General features: G+C 41.4%; 2 protein-coding genes and 1 long non-coding RNA gene across 4 annotated transcripts; 1 reads left to right on the forward strand and 2 right to left on the reverse strand.

Moving 5' to 3' along the window:
• On the reverse strand, positions 1-1,930 carry LOC142397748 (uncharacterized). 2 transcript variants are annotated; one of them, XM_075481374.1, is made up of 2 exons: positions 1,000-1,930; positions 1-969 (listed from the first exon to the last, which is right to left on the reverse strand). In XM_075481374.1, exons 1-2 carry the CDS (start codon positions 1,805-1,807, stop codon positions 920-922), a joined length of 858 nt encoding a protein of 285 aa, XP_075337489.1. In that variant the 5' UTR covers positions 1,808-1,930; the 3' UTR covers positions 1-919. The 2 variants fall into 2 exon arrangements, with proteins under 2 accessions (XP_075337489.1, XP_075337479.1); XM_075481364.1 differs by having other exon boundaries at positions 1-1,930.
• Positions 1,931-4,764: 2,834 nt separating this feature from the next.
• Positions 4,765-5,555, reverse strand: LOC142400532 (uncharacterized). Its single transcript, XR_012772941.1, has 3 exons — positions 5,501-5,555; positions 5,211-5,327; positions 4,765-4,878 (listed from the first exon to the last, which is right to left on the reverse strand). It is a non-coding gene; the product is annotated as an uncharacterized LOC142400532 (long non-coding RNA).
• A 7,703-nt stretch (positions 5,556-13,258) lies between these two features.
• On the forward strand, positions 13,259-14,147 carry LOC142387531 (kinesin-like protein KIF11). Its single transcript, XM_075472645.1, has 3 exons — positions 13,259-13,519; positions 13,683-13,793; positions 13,941-14,147. Exons 1-3 carry the CDS (start codon positions 13,259-13,261, stop codon positions 14,046-14,048), a joined length of 480 nt encoding a protein of 159 aa, XP_075328760.1. The 3' UTR covers positions 14,049-14,147.
• Positions 14,148-21,738: the final 7,591 nt, after the last annotated feature.

A 21,738-nucleotide genomic window follows, 5' to 3' on the forward strand; every position in this document is an offset into this window, starting at 1 on the left:
TTCGAGAAGCATTGAGGGATTTATTTAAAAGACAATGGTGTAAAAACACAATTATAAGTGACAAAGCTCCGACTACAATAAATTACAATCAAATGGCGTTTATAAACTAAGTTTAAGCTTTGTCTGTCACCCGAAAGGCACAACAATACACAGGATGAAAATGAGTGACAGCTGACAGTGCATTAAAAATAAGCCTTATAACATAAAGACTTTAAGAGATTTAAGAGACAGCCAGACGTTTAACAAAAAATATCCAAGGTGCTAAAATATGTCCATTAGGTAAATACAAGAGGTCAATTTTAAGCTCAAATATTACAAGTGCCTTTGTTTCTGAGCCAGCCGCATGCAAATCCCATCGTCTGTGGCAGTGGGAGCAGCTCATCATTAAACCACACAGAATCTGAGCTACTGCTCATGGGTTTGTCTAAATAATGCAGAAGAAGTTACACGAGCTACTCCAGTGTTGAGATTTAGATTGTTTTGTCACAATTCTGATGAATCTTACAACATTTGACAGAAAGAAAAAAAAGCCAGTAAATGAACTATATTTCACTCTGCTGTCACTCTTGATTCCAGTTACAACGACGAAGAAAGAAAAAGAAGTCCAACAGACGGGTTATAATGTCTGAAAATAAGCTCCATCGTAGTAATGAAGGCATCATTCTGCTGAATACTGGGCTTTCCACAGTCATTGATGACCCAGTCGTGAATTTTAAAAGCCTTTAACTTGTTTGCTGTTGAAGTAGGTTTGTATGCAGAAGGCTGTTAAAAAATAAAGCCAAAAAAAAAAAAAAAAGTCGCCAGTCGTGCTTCTCTTCCCACGAGAACACGGTCTGAAAAAGGCACACATCTGGAAGCCAACAGACCAACAGAACCAAGGCGGACGCAGGAGAACAGTCAGTGGAGGAGATGCCCAGCCTCATGGTTCGTGGTTATTTTCCTTGTTCTTCAGAGCTGTGCCCTCAGAACCTGGATCCTCAGAACCTGGATCCTCAGAACCTGGATCCTCAGAACCTGGATCCTCATCTTTCGGTGCCGCTTCACCTCTGTTGCCGCCTCCAAGACAAGGTATTTTCTTCTTTTTGTAAGCAAAAATAACACCACCAATAACACCACCAATAACACCACCACCAACCAGCACCGCAAAGACCCCACCAACAATATTCGCAACTGGATCAGGGGGTATGTAGAACGGGTTTTTGAGTTCTTCACTGCCTTTCTCACTCACTGGGTTCTCCAGTTTGCAGGAGAACGTTTTAACACTTTGTGTTTTCTCATTATTGGTGATGATTAAGTCCTTTTCTGACAGTGTCCACTCTCCGTCACCCATCCTCCACTGATAGGTGACAGGTTGGGCTCCTGTAACATCTGCTTCACAGCTGCACGTACACTCCGGGGTCTCTTTGGTGCACGTCAGGGGTCTCAGGATGACCGTAGGCCGGGGTACCTTCTTTAACTCCACAGCGTTATACTCTACAGGGTGGTCCTTGTTGTTGACCTCCACCGTGTATTTTCCAGCGTGAACTGTCTTCATTTTTCTGATTGTCAGCACTCCGGTGTCCACATTGAGGACTGTATCTGATTTAAAGTCGCCGTAATATACCAACGGAAGCGCATCTTTAATCCATTCAGCCACGAGATTGCCCTTATTCTTCCATGTGATGCTGGTGATCGGCCCAGAGAGCTGAGGCCTGAGGACGAGCTCACCGTCAAGTGCGAAATACACCGTTTCATCCTGGGCCTGAGTAACTTCCAGGGCCGCCGACAGCCACGCTGCCAGGAGCGCAAAACCAGCCGGGATCTTCATGTTTGCTTGTCAGTAAGGGATCGACGGAATATCAGCCTTCATAGTCGGCTAAAATGACGACAATTTCACCATAGATCGGTTCCACCCTGCCGTTGCCTTCGTTCTGATCAGGAAACGCAATGCAATGGGCGTTGTCAAAAAAAAAGGATGTAGGTGTCTTTGCAGTGCCCGATTGAATAAATTCCATGAGATCGTAAAAATCTTAAAAATAAAAATAAAAACCATGTACAATGTATGTAGTTTAGCAACAGATTGATACCACGATGCTAATTTTGAATCGTTTTAGGCGACTGTGTATAGATATTATATGTATTGCCTTTAAAACATGAAGGCATTCATGTTAGCCACCTATGCTAATATTAGCTAGCTATGTTAGCTAAATTATCTGTTAGCTTCCACGCTAAACTTGTTTAAGTTTGGAAACGCCAGGTTCATTAAGCCAATTCTTTAACCAAAAAAGATCCACCACAAACTTTATTTTTATTGAAGTGTTATGAAATACGTTCATTTGATATGTTAACGGTCATTTTAGGTCAATCGCAAAAACACACATCAGTGAGGGGGACCGAACATGACAATACACCAGTAAAACCGAAAGAAAAGAAAATGAGCATCAAGTTCCCGTCTTCCTGTTGTACGTTAAAGGACAAACACATTTGAGCTAGTGTAACGCAGAGTCTACACATGACAGTTTCCATATAACTTCCCTGTTATATGATCATATATGTGCTACAATGCTGAAAATAATGGCTTCATGTTAGAAAAAGGAGGTAACGCTGCATGAATTGGTTTAGAGGAAGTGATGTCAGATCTGACCGTTATAAGGTGACCGAAAGGTTTGCCTGAGGAAATCTCACCTAAAAGTGTGCTTCTTAAATTAACAATAAAATTAGAAATACCAAACAGACGAAGATTTTTAACTATGATTCATAAAGATAAATAACGCCAGGTGTGCTTTAATTTGTTGGTACTTACTGTTAATAAGTGTGTAGTGAACAAGCATCCCTTTTATTAAACTTCTTTCCATCAATTTTTCACATATTTGCCTTGTTGAACAGTATTTGGTGTGTTGAAAGGAACCCCGGCTATGATGACTTTCAGTTCTTAAAAGATACATATTAGTATCAGTTATAATAAAGTGATATGAAAAACATTGTTGATGTCTTCGTTTTCTAAAATTATTCAAAAAATAGTTAAACACGTAAGTCGCCATTGTTCGCAATGCTGGACAGTGACGTCACGAAGTTTTTACGGCCGGCTTCGAACCCGTGTTCGGATGACGTCGCAGCAAAATGTCATCTGTTCAGCCTTTTCAATTTGAACCTGAGCGAAACATTAATGAGGTGATGAACACGGATGATGAGTCACCACATGAGGAAGAAAGACATGAGTCAGTGGGTCAAAATCAGTGGTGTTTGTGTGGTAACTGCGTCTCCATGGGAACCGAGAGGGAGAGTCTTTGCTGTAAAGAGCTTCAATTTTTGTCAGAAGATGTTCAGCGTAAGTAGACTAGTGTGTGATCAAACTTCTACCAATCAATAATGTCAGAAATTATTAACTTTCAGCAGAGCATCATCATATAGCAGAACTGAAGCAAGAAAAAACAGCACACCACACCACACCACACACACAACACAGAGGGAACAACCCAAGGCCGACAGGACCAGGGCCAGGGCCCACAACTTTCACTCTTGATTTGTGCAACTTTTACAGTTCCATTCTTCTGCAGTAGTGTCCAAAGCTTTGTGTGGGAAAAGACACACAATTGGGGTGGTACCAAGTACTGCAGTTGCTGCACTGCACCATCACCTCTCTGTTGTGTGAGGTCCTGCAGATGCAGTGAACCTCAACTTGAACTGAGGCCCTTTCAAGTTTTACCTTTATGTTTTTATACTGAAAGACTGGAGCCATTTTGTTCAGCAAAGCTCTGTACAGTCTTTGGCTGTGTTCGAAACCGCCTACTACATACTACATACTTGAAAACGGCATACTCATCGATCAGACAGTATGCAGAGCGTTTACACACAGTGCACTTCACTCCTGCCCGAGCCGACATCAGCCGGCCTGAAAAGCTGATTTCGCTTAAGCTATAAACTCTGTAAATATATAACTTTAGCAACATTTGAAACATTTTCAGGCGAGAAAGTAGTCATTTAGACCCCCAAGGTGTTGAAAATCTGACAAAATACCGGCTATTTACAATTTTGTTCCCACGAATTCGCCGCTAGTAAAGCTAGCCGCTGTGAGCAACGCACTTCCGGTTTCGCCGTTTTGACTGCTCTCGTCCCGTTAACGGAATTTGACCGTTCAAATGGCGATGGGCGACGTCACGTTACGTTGCATCTTGGGTAGTTTGAGTGTGACAAGTAACCTCATGATGAATACTCAACATTTCGGTGAATCTAGTATGCATCTAGTGTACATCCGGGAACTTAAAAAAGTATGACTAGTAGGAATAGTAGGAAAAGTAGGCGGTTTCGAACACAGCCTCTGTCTCAATTTTTTTCCTGAAACTGGCACTCCTCTGGCCTTACTCCCTCACATAACACTGACGCAAAAGCCGATGCAAAAAGTCCACAACTGCTAGTCGACTGCTGCATCTGCACAGCAGGCCTTCTGATAAGGAATTGAGGTGCTTGTGGACGAATTAACCAGGAAAGTTTTTGCTTTGTCTTCTTGTTGGTGTTCATATTCAGACTGTCATAAATACAAAGCTCATTGGGTCCACAGAAAATATTACTAGCTGTGATCCAGTGGTTGTCATTTACATTTAATATTTGCACAAATGACTTCTCTGGTGTCCCAACCACCCCTCCCTGGTGAAGAGCCTGATGGCAAAGGCAGGACTGAAACCCATCTACATCAGGGAACTTCTGCGCAAGATGAAAACAGGCTGAATCCACTTCGTCACTACTGAGCCACGTTTTGTGGTCCAGGATGCTTAGCATTTGGTCTTGGTGAATGAATGGCTGTAATTTGATGGCTTGGATGACTTCCTCTGGTGAGTGCTTTGTCCAAAGTGGTCCATGGCTTTGCTTTTTTCCTGTAGGCCTATGCATTTTCTTCCTTTTCTATGAGACAAACAGCATACAAACACACACTTAGTTTACTGTAAAATTTTGGCCTACAATTGACTATCCAGCTCCCCTCCTTCTTAGACATTTCTTTCATCAGTCAGTTTGTGTTACCTGTTCATGCCATGTGGATTACATAAATCAAGTTACTTTTTGGATAAAAATGTGTTTATGCATACAGATCTGAGACATCATCAAGTCTGTAAATGTATCCAGCATTTTTGGCAAATCAAAATCAATCATTTCATTTGCTCTTCAACAAGCAAATCCCATTTTTTGCAATGAAAATGTTCTATGAACATTTCAAAAGGCAATTAAATAAAGTGCACCTTCAAACCATGTGTGTCCTGGCTAACTGGTTTTTGGTCCCCATGGTTCTTGGATGCCACTGATGCTGATTGGTCATCAGCTGGAGCTTTGCTTTTTGTCCCTTGAGATGCAGTCACCTGATTTGTTTCATGAAAAGCATTAGAAACTTTTAAAAAAAAGTGTTATTGATTCTAAATGTATCCAAAATGTTTGGTTAATCAAAATATTTCATGTAGTCTTCAACTGCATGTCATATTTTTGCAATGAAAATATAAATGCACATTACAAAAGGCAATTAAATAAAGTGCACCTTCAAATCATGAGTCTCCTCCTTAGCTGGCTTCTGGTCTCCATAGTCCTCTGATGCCACTGATGCTGATTGGTTATGAGCTGGAGCTTGGCTTGTTGTCACCGGAGCTGCAGCCACCTGTTTCATTTAAGGAGAAGCATTAGAAACTTGCATTTAGTTTTCAAACTTTTTTATATGCTAAGTACCATTTCCAAAGGTTCTTCATATTACTTTTTTTTTCTGTTTGAACTGGAATGGCTGTTTGATGGAGGTAACATAAACTCCTCTCCTACTTTGCTTTCGCTGCCTCCACTTCTCCTTCAGAATACGGTGCTCCTTTAAGAAGAAACATATGAATTCATATATAAGTAATAGAACTCATTTTGTGGTGAAAGTGACTCTTTTAACCTATGGTATGTAACAGATACATAAGAAAAAAGATAATCTCTATCTTTAAATCTGCATTCAATACTTGAGTTACAACAAATCACAAATTTTGTATGTCTTTGAGTGTTACTCTCCATGTTAATTTCCCAACTGTCTTGGAACGTGCCACTCACTCACTTAAATGAATTATTATTAGAAGTTATTCATTTTGACTGTAACATATATACCACTTAGCTGGCCAGCTGTTGATGCTACTTTTGCTTAAGGCATTAACTACTGGATTACAACAAGCCTCTGCCTTCTGGAACTGTTCCCTGCTGCCTTTGACCAGGTCAGGAGAGTGCAAGCAGTAAGGGAAATAAAGTTTGTTCATGATGGTTAAAGGGTGGTGAAAGGGAAAAGATCACAAGGTAACCTAAACTGAAAAATGTCATCATATGGTAAATCATATGAATGTTATTATATGAATGTGCTTTCCACATTTCATTGACTGTCTGCTGATTACATTTCGAAGGCATGCCGTAGGCCTTGGACTTGAGCCCCCCTCCCCTTTTTATTTAAAAGGATGGACTGTTTTATTGGCATTCTAAAGCAAAGTTTTAAACAGTGACAAATACAAGTAAATGAACTAACTGCAACTATCCTGTGCCTTTCGCAACAGTGGTACCTGCTGGTATAATAGGACCTCACACTACTGTGTGACACAGACACAAGCTATCATTACATAATGTTAAAAAACACTTCCCAAGATTTATTTTGTACATTGCCAAGCACAAAACAAACTTGAATTGCACTCAATGACATATTGCAATAATATATGGTGGTAAATTAACATCTTTGTCAAGTATAACCTCTTTTTTAAAGCTACAGATATATCAAATATACTGTTAGGTGTCTCACCTTTCTTTTAGTGATTCATTGCGAGTCATGGAATTCCCTTAAAAGGGCTTTGTGAGTGTCTTTGTAAGTGTTAATGAAGTCATTTAGTCTGGTCAGTCGTCTTCCTTTAAAGCAGATTTTTTTCAAGTCCCACTGACTCTTTTCCATCACTCCCTGTGTCTTGTTGTCTTGCGTGAAATTCTGATAAAAACAAAAGAACAATTATTGTGTTACCAAATTATTGTGTAAAATGCATTCCACTCCGTTACACCATAACGTTACAATCAAAAGTTTAAAATGTCAGGAACCGTAAGAGAAAGCAATTATTGTGAAAAAGGCATCTTCTACTTTACTATACTTTATGACTAAAGTAATAGGTTTAAACTCTCCATGAAATTTCTAATATTCATCCAATTTATACTTCACCTGGCTTTTTTTCACTGATATCTTGGCAAATTTCTTTGAGAAGTTCTGATAGGGGAGCCCTTCACCATGCCTGCCGATGTCACCTGAAGATGTAAAACGTTACTTTTAGATCATTTTTGGACACAGTTAAAGGACACATCTCTGCATACATTGTACTCAATCAGAACTGACTGGGTTAATCCTCAGGGGACTGTGAATGTGCTTACCAAAGGTCTCAACAATACACCCAATATACATTGACATGTAGATTTTCATCAAATGTTGGTGGGAGAGGTAAGGTGATTTGATGTTTAGGATGGAGGAATAAGAACAGAGTCACCACAGCAATCCACTAATTGTATTTCCTAATAGCTGACATTTTGACTTGATGTTTACAGGAAACTCGCAAGGTTCATGACCCTTGAATTTATTAACTTGATTTCATGTCAATCAAACAAATAGATGGCAAGATATGTTGCCTTTGAGCAAAGCCAGTGTTAGTTACTGCACTGGCAGTGGGACAAAAATGTTAGGGACAGCTGACAAACAATTTTGGGTTTTTTAACCATAAATATTTTTAGGTTATTAATTGGTCTCATCAAAAATGAAAACATTTAAAAGTGTAACTGACCCAGCATCATACTTGTCCAAAGAGCTGCCTGAGGCAAGAAGTAAGCTGCCAATAACGAGATGAATGTCTCAGAGTAATAGACATTAGGATCCCCTTCTTTGTCTAGGGGTGCGTTGTTTATGACATCCATGAAGTGTTGTTGAAATGGTGTTGGACCGAAGGTGTCCTAAAAGAAGAAAAAGAAAAAAAGTGTATATATATGTATATATATATATATATATATATATATATATATATATATATGATTTTCAAAGTCGATTAACAAAAGACATTATTTCAAATCATTAATTAGAGATTTAGTGGGTACCTCAAGGTCCTCAGGAACAATGCTGCTGTCATCAACAGTTGAGTCCCCAATGGTTGCCAGCATTGTTTGAATGTTGTTGAGGTGCTTCTCAACATTTTCTGAGCTGCACGGGCTGGAGAAGATGACAGTGCAGCTGAGGAGCCTTTCATCTAACTCACCAATGGAACTAGCTGATGTCAACAGTCCAAACACATGCATGGCCAGCTTGTAGTTCTTGGGCGCACTACGAGAGAAATACAAATTATCGCATTGTCTTCATAAACACTTAGTTGCTAATAGTGTAGATATCTGCATTCTTGAAAAAAAGTGTTTCACTTACTGCTTTTTGCACAAAGTTTTTGCATTTTTCATGATGTGACTGAGACAGCGGTGGAGGATAGGATGGCTGAAGTCTTGAGCAGTGCCTTTCCCTGTTAGTATGGTATAATAACTGTGGAGCAAGGCATTGAGGTTTGTTTTGCAGAAAGCCATCGTTAAGGCCTGCATGAGAACCATGGAGCCATCACACATAACCATGGGTGGAATGATGTTTTGTCCATGTTGTTTGGCATGATCTGTCTGAAAGGAAGTAAGAAAATAAAGGACAGAGGCCGTTGTGTGGTCACAGGTCACTAACGTAGCAACAGGAAGAGGAGAGGAACCCTTCTTTGTGTTTCTGACCACCAACTCATACACATAAAAAGGACCCTCGCAGTGTTTGGATTTCTTAATAATGCTTCCAGTTGCATCTAGGTGCACTATGTCCTCTTTGGATCGGTTGTGGAATATGCTGATGCTTCTCTTGGACCAAAGCATCACACCCTTTGGATGAAGTATCACTTTCTGAAGCACTTCATCAGGTTCATCTTTTTCTGCTTCCACCATCTTCAGGAGACTAAGAGTTTCATTTTTATGTTTCCTTTCCTTCATTCTTTGTCGATATGAAATGGATTTAAGAACACCTGATGATGGTGCTTCATCTCTACAACCTGACTCAACCACTGATTCCTCCAGTTTTTCCAAGCTTTCAAGATAAAATGCCCTTGGGAGAGTGTTTAGAAGTTGCTGGTGTATTATTTTTTTGATTGTCTGCTCTGACGGGTCGCTTTTGCAGCTCTGTTTTACTACGCACTGCTGTTTCGCCTCTGAAGTACACATCTGCTTTAAGTGTGGTCTCACTGTGCACAATGACATCAATTTCCACTGGGCAGTCACTGAACAAGCAATGTGCAGCGCATTTAAAAACAGGTGCATTCCTGGTTGATCCACGAACTTTGACCCGGTGTCCTGAAAATGCAAAACTGCAATGTGGATTAATTTTATTGATTTTTATTTTAGTCCATTGTAGTCACTTGAAGTGGTCCTTCTTTTGAGTTTTCCGTAGTTTTGTCCAAGCATTGCGAGGAACAAAAAAAATGAAGGTGGTGCTGGAAGACTCTGTATAAAGAATTCCTCTTCTTTGTCAGTGTCATCATCTTCATTGTCACTCCAACTGTCACTGTCTTCTTTTTGGACCTGCAAGACAAAAAAATAGTAATTTATGAAACTATATTTTGTTTGTAAAGTAGTTGGCCACATTTTATTGTGTAATGATTTGAGATTAAACATTTGAGATGGATTTGTAAAGCCGGCTACGAGTAGTAAACATAGTAATAAATGTGTACCATATGTATTAAATGTAATTCCTTACATATTCCTCTGGCTGGGCATATGTCATCTCCTGTGCAAAATCCTCTTTTAAGTCTCCCTCCTCTTGTATTAAGTCATTTTTCATTGGATGTTGATTTATATCTTCTTCCTTTTCAAAAACATCCATCTCTTGTGTGTCTTCGTCCTCTTGTGCAGCTTCCATCCGTGGTGCATCTTCTTCTTTTTGAACCATTTGTATCACCTTTGATTCCTTTTTATTTCCATCCTCTTCAAACTCTTTGTCTTTTAAAGCTCTGTCCTTTTCATTATCCTCTTTTTTTATGTCCTCATTGTGAACAACTCTCAACTCAAGTGCATCTTCACACTCTTGTGTTAGGTCTTTTTCCTGTGCATCCTCTCCTGTTATGTTATTATTACTTTGGACATCGCACCTCTCCTGTTCATCTTCTTTCTCTGGTACGAGTTCTGGTACATCATAGTTGTCCTCAACAGTGTCAGACTGAGCCTGATATTTAAAACATGAAAAACAGTTTAAAAATATACTATTACAAAGATAGATAGATAGATAGATAGATAGATAGATAGATAGATAGATAGATAGATAGATAGATAGATAGATAGATAGATAGATTTGGCAGACCTTAATACTTCTAATGTGTGCCCTCTTCAGTCGATATCTATTTGTCGATGTGTTCGGTACACCCAAAGCAGTGCACAGTTCTGGCCAGAAGTTATGCTCGCTTGATGGACATTCCCCTGTTTTCTGCTCAGATAAGGAATCCTTAAGTTTCCGGATGTGCTTTGAAATATCCTCATGAGCTATATATTTTCTTTTGGACTGTTGAGGCAAAAGCACATTTTTGTACCAGTGATAAACAGGTATGTTTTACACGTAAATATAATATAAAAATATATTATAAAACACAAATAATTTGCCAGCTTAAAATGTTTTGTTATTGTCAAAAATGATTTGCCTCTCTTAGTGCATATTCAAATTTGGAAATGCATTAGAGTCTGATTCTTACCTTTCCAAATGTTTTGAAGACAATTCTAGATGGAAAATATTTAAGAAAAAAGCACAATTCAGTTCATTTTTCACGTAACTAATTAAATCGGGGCTCAGTAATATATGGGGTTTGTTTACCATGCAATACACACCCCAAAGCTGTAGGGGGAGCTCCGTAGAAAATAAGCAACAGTCTAGCCAGACTGTCGTAAACCCACCAGAGGCAATTTACGGTTTATTTTTCAAGACACTGGCAGAGAGTTGGAGAAGTAGAGATGCTTAACTCGAATCTTTTGGGCAATCCGGGCTGATTGGATCATTTCGAGGAGGGGATTCGAGTTATACTGACCACTTGAATCACTTGAGTCACTTATTAAAAAAAAAAAAAAAAACCCTTTCTGCCGTTTAGTGGCTATACGCCTCGCCTTTTTTTGGTCCCATTTATCAATTCATTTTGATAAATCAAAGAGCAGCCTACGGCTACAAGTTCCTTCATTTATTTTTGTCAAGTAATAATTCAATGCCATTTTATCTGAAAGCCAGACACAACAGCTAGTGTGTGCATTTACACAGCGACAAATGTGGTAGCATTAGGTGAGGCAATGCTGAGTTTAGACCTACAAGTAAACAACATGGAATGATCTTGCCCTCCCTATATCACTAAATGATTATTTTTCAACGACTGTACAAGATGCATGAAGCCACGCTAACCGAGCCTGTAGCTGCCTGTAGCTGCCGACTGGGTGCTCGCTCGTCAAGACGAAACTTAAAAAGCTCCGAGTTGGCATGGATCCGCTACTTGCCCGTCTGACCGCTGAATCGCTGGCTCTGGGTGACTCAGCGGTCAGACGGGCAAGTAGCGGTGGTTCTGCCATCACAACATCTATTACAAACTATATTACAACTCTAGAAGCTAACCGCATTCAATTTAGACGTCGACAGCTAATGGAGAGGGGGTGTGTCTATCAGGCTACCTGGCTCGGCTCAGAGTCCTTTACGACCTGCCGTGAAGCAGTAGTTCTCGGCTCTCGTGTGTCGCGAGACTTCCAGAGCTAAACAAAGCACGCGCCGCCACAGGTAAAGTTGCAAGCGCTGTTTCGGGCTAGGGCCACCAGATGGAGATGGAAATGTCACCGTTTTCATTGGAACGGGTCAGCCAAGCAATCTGATGATTGCCAAGCAATTTTATGACCATGAAAAAGTTGCATAGCATGTCTTTAAGAACAGTTAGTATTAATAGTAGGGAACTTAGGCAATTCTTTAGTCTATTTCATGATAATATTTTCCTAGACACTAACGATATAAATGTTGTCCAATTCCCATAAAACAACAACACTGTTATTAAAAAAACAAAGAGCGCCTAAACAAGAATCAAAAGCAAGCACAAAAAGTTCATATCGGTATGAAAAAAACAAACTCACCCATATTTTCCCTTCTTCTCCGTCATTCTTTCAGATCAATAGAAATAAATTTCCACTGAGAAGAAACGAGGAGTTGCGATTCAATATTTGGAGGGTTAGTCAATTAAGCTCGGCCGATAGGATAGAGTAATGCATGCATGCATTGAAGGCACGCGTTACCCATGTAGGCTAATTACAACTCTCGTGATTGAACATGTGAGGTACTGCTCATGCGTACAGTCATGCAGGATATTTACCTATGGGTGATCACTGCGTGTTTATCCAGGTGGCCTCTTAGTCTTCCTTGTTTAATTTCACATTAATTGTCTATATTTCACATTTTATGCTTTTTCTCCTTCTACTACTTTTAATATTTTCTTATATTAAGACTTTTTTTTATTCAGTGTTTACTGTTTATTTTTTATTTTACTGTGTTGTTAGGGAGACTCAGAGTCACGAAATTTTAATTCCGATTATGTCTGAGCATGTATTACAAGTATTTAAAACATTACAACAATACATGCCCAGTAATATTGTTGTAATGTTTTAAATACTTGAACGCAGTTTTTCTAAAGAAGATAATTGTTTTGTATATGGGATTATCGTCCATTGACTCTTTTGGGCTTTCACATTCGCGAGTGTACAACTAACCGGTAAGTGACATGCTGTTTATAAAGTTGTTTTGTAACGTCCCCATGCCAGTAATGTGAGAACCATGCATATGGTTTTGATGGTAAGGGTTGTGACTTTATTGTCGGATGGTTTATAAAGTGGTGTGACGTTTCTGCAGTGTGCAAGTTGTTGTTTTACGTGGAAGGTTTAGCACTTGCCCCTAGCCACCACGTATTAGCCTCGCATGACAGGCTGCCCAAACAGCGCTATCTCCACACAGGGAGCGCCGATTTGCACCGGTCTGTGTCCTACTGTCAGTATTTGACAACCTCTAGCAATGGAAATGCGCTTCAAATGCCCCGGAGTTCCCCTTTAAAGGGCTTTATAAATAAAGTTGAGTTGAGTTTACCTTACTTGTGGACTACAGGTGGAAATTAGCAAATGTTGCTACAACCTGGCACAAGGCATCTCTTCTCTCACGATTAATGCTTTTGTGCATTGTCCCTGTTTTAAATAAATGAAAATGAAACCTGGGACTCTCTCATTGCATCATGTTCGTGTTCTCAAACCCGTCCTGCTGTCGCCTTCAGGAACAACCCCTCAGCGACGGAAGTTTGTGTATCCTCGACAGCTGAACAAGTCGCGGAGCCGCTGCGAGCTGCTGGAGAACCTCCGGAGGCAGCAGGAGAGCCTCAGGAGACAGGAGGAGGAGCTGCAGGCCACCATGGAGGAGGAGGAGGAGGAGCTGGAGCTGGAAGAGGACAAACTCAGCCAGGTGGACCGCGTATGTTCGCACTTTTTCTTTTTCAGCTCCTCAAACATGGACATCAGAACCACGATGAGCTCACCAGACACTTCGAGTTTCTTCACTTTTCACTGAATCCTCTTCTCCAGCTTCTGTTTCCTCATTCTTCCCTCATATTTCACTCATCTGTTTTTGTTTCCAGGACTCTCTGGAGGACGAGATGAGCAACGGTAACGAAAGCTCGGCCTCAGGGCCCTCCTTCATCGACGAGAACCTCGTCTTCAACCAGAGCATACGCGTTCCTTTCTTCAAGGTGAGCTGGAAGTAAAACCTCAACCCTTTTACCATCCGTTTCCTTTCTCCAGCTGGAGAGGATTCAGCATTTCTGATGTCGTTTCAAACAAACGGAGGGAAATGAAGCTGTGCCGTGTTGGTTATTGTGTTTTCTTTACTTCCCCAGCAGAAGAAGGGCAGTAAAAAGGACTCAAAGATCCTCTCCAAGCCAAAAGCATCAGAGAACGACTCCACTCCTCAGAAATCCAAACTGCCACTCCGCTGTCAGAACTGAAGCAGCTTCGATGTCTTTTAAAATAACATTATTACTGGTTTTATTGTCTTTTAAGTGTGAAGATGTAATGACATGTCTCGTTTACTTGTAAAAATTGAAATAAACGCCTGTTTTATACCTCTGTTAGTTGTTGGTTTTAAGTGTGAGTGGAAAAAAGTGACCTGATGAATCATCTTCAGCTCTAAGTTGGAGTGATTTTGTCTGAAATGAGGAACCAAATGGAAAAGGAAGCATCAGTCAGTCCCAGAATGATTAAAGCCTGATTTATGGTCGTAGAGCCTCCCGTATTACTACTGCATTTCTGATTTATTTAGGTAAGATGAGTGGAAAAGGAGTCTTCAGGAACAGTTCTCCAGGCTTCTTGAAGGACATCCCAAAGCTCTTCTTTGGATGTGGGCTGCCTTTTGTTGCGTTCTCTGCCAACATGATCCCACACTGCTTCAGTAATGTTGAGCTCCGGGCTCTGGGGAGGATTCATCCCTCCATCAGACCTGCTGCCACTGATTTTCAGCCCACTTCTTGTGTCCTTTGGCACAGCTCAGCCTTTTCTCCCTGTTTCCCTTCCTTAAGAACGGCTTCTTGACAGCCACCCTTCCATGGAGCCCATTTCTGATGAGGCTTGGGCCAACAGCTGATGGATCAGCTGAAGGTCCAGATGCATCTCTCAGCTCCTGTGTCAGGTCTTTGCTGGATTTTTTCCTCTTTCTTAAGGACATCACTTTCAGATCCTGTTCATCTGCTGTAGATAGTTCTTTAGGCCTGACACTTCTTCTTTTGTCCTCCACTTGTCCAGTTTCCTCAAATGTTTTAAGGACACGCTGCACAGCATGCTGAGATATGCCAAGTTTTCAGCTAACAGCTCTTTGGGAATCACCTTGTTGCTGCAGAAATCCTGTTTTCTGTCTGTCAGACTGTGTTATCTTTGCTGTTTTTCACAGATGCAGCTAAAGAAATGGGAACAAATGATGTGTCTCTGTGACAGGCTGCTGGGAACAAAGTGCCTAAAGATCTAGTTTAAAATGGCTTCTTTGCTAAGTTGTCTGTTCTGTGTGGACACAACACTGGCTCATCCCTTGAGTTAAGAGCCTTTTTCCTGCCTGAATGGTTCATAGCTCAGAGTTAAGTGGCTTAACAAAGAAAAACTGGACTGAAAATGAGTGAAAAAGCAGGAAAATGTCCAGAAAAAATTTAAAAGACCTTCAGGAAGCTGGAGAACTGTTGATCAGGACCACTGTGGCATGAAAAGAAGGAATTATCATGTGGTTGCAGGCAAGTGAACAGAATTTTTCTCTTCTATTAAACATTTTGACAAGAGCTGGCATGTATCCATGTGCATTATTCTGTCTGTGTGTGTGTGTGTTCAGTTTTTTTAAGGTATAATCCCTATGATATAGATCAGTGAGCAGTGACTTGACCTATTACAGGACTTGACTTGAAAGCTAAGACTTGAGACTTGCACATGTGTGACTTGGTCCCATCTCCGTTATTCTCGTTATGTTCAGGTACTGCAACTCTAAAGCCCAATTTATGGTCGGTGACGCAAGACGCAACGCAAGCCCTTGCGCGGTTGCAAGCCTCCCTTTGCGTGCTTGCGTGTGTCACCTCAATTTTATAAACTTCACGCAAGACGCAAGCCACTATCTACATCACATCCGGCGGCGTGTTCATCTTCCGGTTTCATCCCCTAATAAAAGACCGCTGTTTTCAAACGCCATGGTAGAAAGTGAAGGAGAAGAAGAAGCATGAATCCACTCGAAGATAGACTTGCCGAAGAGGTCCATAGCTTAGATATGTGGAGTTGAGGGCAGAAGCAGAGCAGCTGTACACTTTTTAACTCACCAAGTCCAGTTCTGTAACTGTAATATAACACTCCCGAACACAGTCAGGTTGAAAAAAAAAAGAAAAAAAATTGCGGAAAGCTCCTTCTCCAAAATTGGAAAAATGTTTTAGACAGCAGGTAGACTTTGAATCGTCAATTTTCTCTTATCTTTCTCTCTTTCACAGCACAACCCTTCTAGCTTCTTCATGAAATACATGAAGTATTAAGAAGTACATAACATGAAATACAGAATTCCTACTGTCTGTAATTCTGACTTTTTATATTTTTAACTTTTTAAAGATGTATTTATTCTCTATTTATTTATTTACTTCCTATTTATCCATTTGAGAACTATTTTTATGAAAAGGCTTATTTTTAGTGAGGGTTATTTTAACTTGGGTTACAGAAGTGTCAGATGAGCCAGTAAAGTCCAGTCAGTGGATTTGGATTAGAAGAAGCAATAGCAGCTGGGGGCCCAGCAGGGGGAGCACTTAGGGAAAACAGACTTTTGAAAAAGCAAAGAAGAAGTTCAAGATATTTAAGTGGAGGGTTTGGCCCATGTGATCCTTTTGAAACCAGGCGGCCATTTTGGGTGAGTTGGCTTGGAGTGAGTTGTATGGCTTTGTTTTTGCTGGCATTCTTAGTAGTGATGGCAAAATGAGGCTTTGTGAACCAATGAGGCTTTCCAGCCCAAAGGTTCGCCAAAAGGTTCATTACCCGAAGCCTCATTGAAACGGTCTCTCTAGTGACACCTGCTGTGCAAAAGGAATATATGACAGACTAAATTAACTCAGTTAGAGCATCCTGCAATATAAAATAAACAATTTTTGTCACTGTGTCTCAATGAAAATAAATGTGTGAAAACTGCATATATGGAAGTATTATTGAGTGCTATGGTGTTGATCACTCAAATGAAATATATCAATGATGTAGGCTACACTGACTACAGTGCTTATGGAACTGGGAGTATGAAAGTGCTTATGGGACCGGGAGTCAGGAATGAACTGTAACCGAGCAGTATGGGCAACAGACAAATATAAGTTATTGTTTTTTATTTAAAAAAATGTGTGTCAATAACGTTGCGGTTTAATATGCCCAGAAGAAAAAAGAGCGACAACAACTACCGATAACAATGTTCTTCTCTCGAATAAACACACCTGCACCGCGGGCTTTAGAAGAAAAAAAACGCTGAGTCAGGAATGCAGCGGCTCAGTCAGAAGAGCAGTGAAATACACGCGAGTCACTATTTGTCCTACTGTATTTTGTATTTTGTTTTCATAATCATTTTTCATTTTCTCCCGTTCTAATCCAATGACTCGGGTCGCGGTGGGGCGGTGCTGATCTCCGCAATTTGAAGCCTTCAGTTCGTATTGATGATTCAAATTATTATGTTACAGTAGGCCTACAGTAGTTATTTGTAAAAAAAAAATAAAGGTTACTACTTCACGGATTTCGCCTATCACGGGTTCTTTTTGGAACGTAACCCCCGCGAAAAACGAGGGTTCATATCCTATATAACTATTCTAACACTATTCTAACCTAATTACGATATATTCTAAATGCAGTATAATAGATGATATAATAACTGAACTTAACCACTAACTCTGATACAACCAACGCACACTCTACCTCTCACCAATGCCAAACGCCAACTCAAAACCCTCGAAGTGCCGCAAGGTTCAAACCCTTTTTATGCCATAGTGACGCTCAAAATGAATCAGTGACGTGTACACTGAATCCGAGGCCTCGTTTGTCATCAGTCACGTGATTTTTATGGAAACGATACAAGCCTCGAACCAACGCTTCATCTGGCTCGCCCCTTTTTGCTCGACACATGCTCCGAGGCCTCGCTTCAAACGCCACATCACTAATTCTTAGTGATTGTAAGACTGTTTAGGTGAGTTTGTCTGTTGAATCTGCTAGTGTGTGTCGTCCTGCCTCCACCTCTGGCACCCTTTATATTTTCATTACCCCCTACCCGAACCAGGGTTTGCATCCCCACCCCGCTGTGACTGGTGTGCAGGTGGTGAGAGGCTGGGGTAGCTGGTGGTTGTGGGAAAAAAAAGATGGTTGTTGTGGTGTGAAGAGCAGTGTTGGCTGGCATTAGGGGGGGTGACTCTGGGACGCCAGTGGTCACTCTCTAGCCTCCTGGAGGTGTCGTGGGCCTAACTAGACGAAACACTGATGAAAGGAGGTTCCCACCTGATGACCCGAATGACATGTTGGTCAGCACTGCTCACTGATCTATATAGGGAGTATAGGGAATTATTCACTGAGTCTGGTCCTTTTATTTTTTTTTCTTTAGCACAAGTTTCTTGTGTTTACCTTGAATCTGGCCAGGAGCGAGTAATGAATGATGGATAACGGGATGGCATACGTGGACTGAAGGCTGATTATTGCGCCCGTTTAGATTCACACCAAACGGCTGATGGATTACTTTTTTATTAGATCATAAAGTCGTGATATGCTGATAAGGGCGAAGCTGTGAGTGTGGCTCCTTGTGTTGAACATGGAGAGAACAGGCTGATGGATTCGTAGCACAGCTACAACTTTACTGTTCAGGCTCCGCCCTCGTAGCTCCAACAGTTGCTGACTCTGAACTGCAGGAAGCACAAGGCCAAACATCAGAAGTTTGAATGCTGGGATGCCTCATATTTGCAAAGGGAAGAAGGAAAAGAAACAAAAGGAAAGAAGACACCTGCCGACAGCTGCGCCTGTTGCGGTGTTTGCTGCTCGGAAGCAGGGGACTGCTCGGTCTGCACGGTCTACACAGCAGGCAGTGATACGAATTTAATTTATGATTTAATACATTATTGATTGTTTATTTATTTATTATTTAATATAATTTATAATATAAAATTATTATCTAATAATAATTATATTTATCATGATATTTTATTATAATAAATATATTTTAAAATAATATATTTTAATATATTAAAATAATATAATATTTTATAAAATATTATAAAAATATATAAAATATATTTTCTACATGGCGCTAGCCGGAGAGAAAATGGTGCCAAGCGATTGTGAGGTCTGACTTTTTCCTGGAAAACGGTTTTGTGATGCAAATGTATTACTCTTTTGAACGCATATTGTTCTGAGAAGCAAAACGCTTTATTTTTTAAACCCCAGCCAACTAGCCAGCCTGGAATACAGGCAATAAGAGACTTGTTTTGTGCACAATCTGATGTGCAACAGCACATCCACAACTGTCAAAGGTTCTCCATGTTAAATCTCCCAGGATGCTCAACCTGTTTGTCCTAACTGAGGCAATATGTTAAAGGATTCCACTTAAAGTTGGATTTCTTCTCACTGAGGAACCCGTTTTAGTGTCACAGCTGAGGAAAACTAAATTAAAAGATCACTTGTACTCTATGGGACTGTCTTAGTACTTTTTCTTTTTTTTGTTAATAGTTGCATTGCAATTTAGTCTTTTGATTAATTGCAATTTATTTCTTGATTCATTGCTTGATTATTGATTTTATTTTTTTGTTTATTTTTTTCTCTCATTAATCCCTCTGTTGTTTTATCCTGATAAGATGCGTTTAATTTTGTTTATTTATCTTAATGGTGAGGTTCTCGATAAGCCCTCCCAGGGTTTCTAACCTCTCCAGCACTGATTCATTGCAGCTTATTATCATTTATTATCTATTGTGTGTGTGTGTGTGTGTGTGTGTGTGTGTGTGTGTGTGTGTGTGTGTGTATATATATATTTATTCTTTTTTTGTGATATAGTCTTGTTTGTAATGTTTTATTAAAGTGCAAACAAACAAACAATAAATAAAACACTTTTAGTCTTCTGATGCCTGCTGTGGCTTCTCGTCTCAGGGCATGAAGCGGACCATCCAGTGCCTGCAGGACCAGCTCAACCTGCAGACCATGCAGGCGCAGCAGGACTACGCTGAGCTGCGTTCGGCCTCTGAAACTCTGCAGAAACCCATCAGCAGGCTGCAGGAGGACCTCAGCAGGTGAGCTGGAGACCTTCAGGTCCAACCGTGCTCTGGTTTTCATGCTCCTGTTGCCTCACGATGGCGTCTCGGTGCTCCTCTCTGCCGCAGCTGCAGCTCCTTAGAGAATCAGGCTTCAGCCCAGGCGGACCTCCTCTGACGGGGAAGAGTTCCACTGAAGCTCAGGCGCTGCATCAGGTAAAGAGCAAAGTTGCTCGCACATTCTCAGCGCACAAGAAGATCTATGCAGTGCATAAAATAAAATTCATGATTCAGGATAGTTCGCCTCTTTTGTCATGAAGCTGTGTGACATCCCATATCAGCGACATAATTTATGAACATTTTCTTACCCCCTCCTGTGAGCCGAGTTCCAGCCTCGTTTTGGTGTTGATGAAGGTAGTCCGGCTAGTTGGCTGGGGTTTAAAAAATAAAGCGTCTTGCTTCTCAAAACAATATGCGTTCAAAAGAGTATTACATTTGCATCACAAAATGGTTCTCCGGGAAAAAGTCAGACTTCACAATCGCTTGGCCCTATTTTCTCTCCGGCTAGCGCCATGTATAAAATATATTATATTATTTTAATATATTAAAATATTATATATTTTATAAAATACTATATATTTTACAAAAATATTATATTTTCATAATAGTTTATAAAATATATTATTTTAAAATATATTTATTATAATAAAATATCATCATGATAAATATAATATTATTATTAGATTCCATCCATCCATCCATTATCTTCCGCTGGTCCGGGGATCGGGTCGTGGGGGCAGCAGCTTGAGCAGAGAGACCCAGACGTCCCTGTCCCCGGCCACTTCCTCCAGCTCCTCTGGGGGGACCCCGAGGCGTTCCCAGGCCAGCCGAGAGACATAGTCTCTCCAACGTGTCCTGGGTCTTCCCCGGGGTCTCCTCCCAGTGGGACGGGCCCGGAACACCTCACCGGGGAGGCGTCCAGGAGGCATTCTCACAAGATGCCCGAGCCACCTCATCTGACTCCTCTCGATGCGGAGGAGCAGCGGTTCTACTCCGAGCCCCTCCCGGATGACCGAGCTTCTCACCCTATCTCTAAGGGAGAGCCCAGCCACCCTGCGGAGGAAACTCATTTCGGCCGCTTGTATTCGCGATCTCGTTCTTTCGGTCACTACCCACAGCTCGTGACCATAGGTGAGGGTAGGAACATAGATTGACCGGTAAATCGAGAGCTTCGCCTTCTGGCTCAGCTCCTTCTTCACCACGACGGGCCGGTGCAGAGCCCGCATCACTGCAGACGCCGCACCGATCCGTCTGTCAATCTCCTGCTCCATTCGTCCCTCACTCGTGAACAAGACCCCGAGATACTTGAACTCCTCCACTTGGGGAAGGATCTCATTCCCGACCCGGAGAGAGCATTCCACCCTTTTCCGGCCGAAGACCATGGTCTCAGATTTGGAGGTGCTGATGGTCATCCCAGCCGCTTCACACTCGGCTGCGAACCGCTCCAGTGAGAGCTGAAGGTCACGGCCCGACGACGCCAACAGAACCAAATCGTCCGCAAAAAGCAGAGACCCGATTCTGAGGTCGCCAAACCGGACCCCCTCAACGCCCTGGCTGCGCCTAGAAATTTTGTCCATAAAAAATTATGAACAGAATCGGTGACAAAGGGCAGCCCTGACGGAGTCCAACCCTCACAGGAAACATGTCCGACTTACTGCCGGCAATGCGGACCAAACTCTGACACCGGTCATACAGAGACCGAACAGCCCATATCAAGGAGTCCGGCACTCCATACTCCCGGAGCACCCCCCACAAGAGTCCCCGAGGGACACGGTCGAACGCCTTCTCCAAGTCCACAAAACACATGTAGACCGGTTGGGCGAACTCCCATGCTCCCTCCAGGATCCTGCGGAGGGTATAGAGCTGGTCCACTGTT

This window comes from Odontesthes bonariensis, chromosome 2 (assembly GCF_027942865.1).
Source record: "Odontesthes bonariensis isolate fOdoBon6 chromosome 2, fOdoBon6.hap1, whole genome shotgun sequence".
In the NCBI taxonomy this organism is placed as follows: Eukaryota; Metazoa; Chordata; class Actinopteri; order Atheriniformes; family Atherinopsidae; genus Odontesthes; species Odontesthes bonariensis.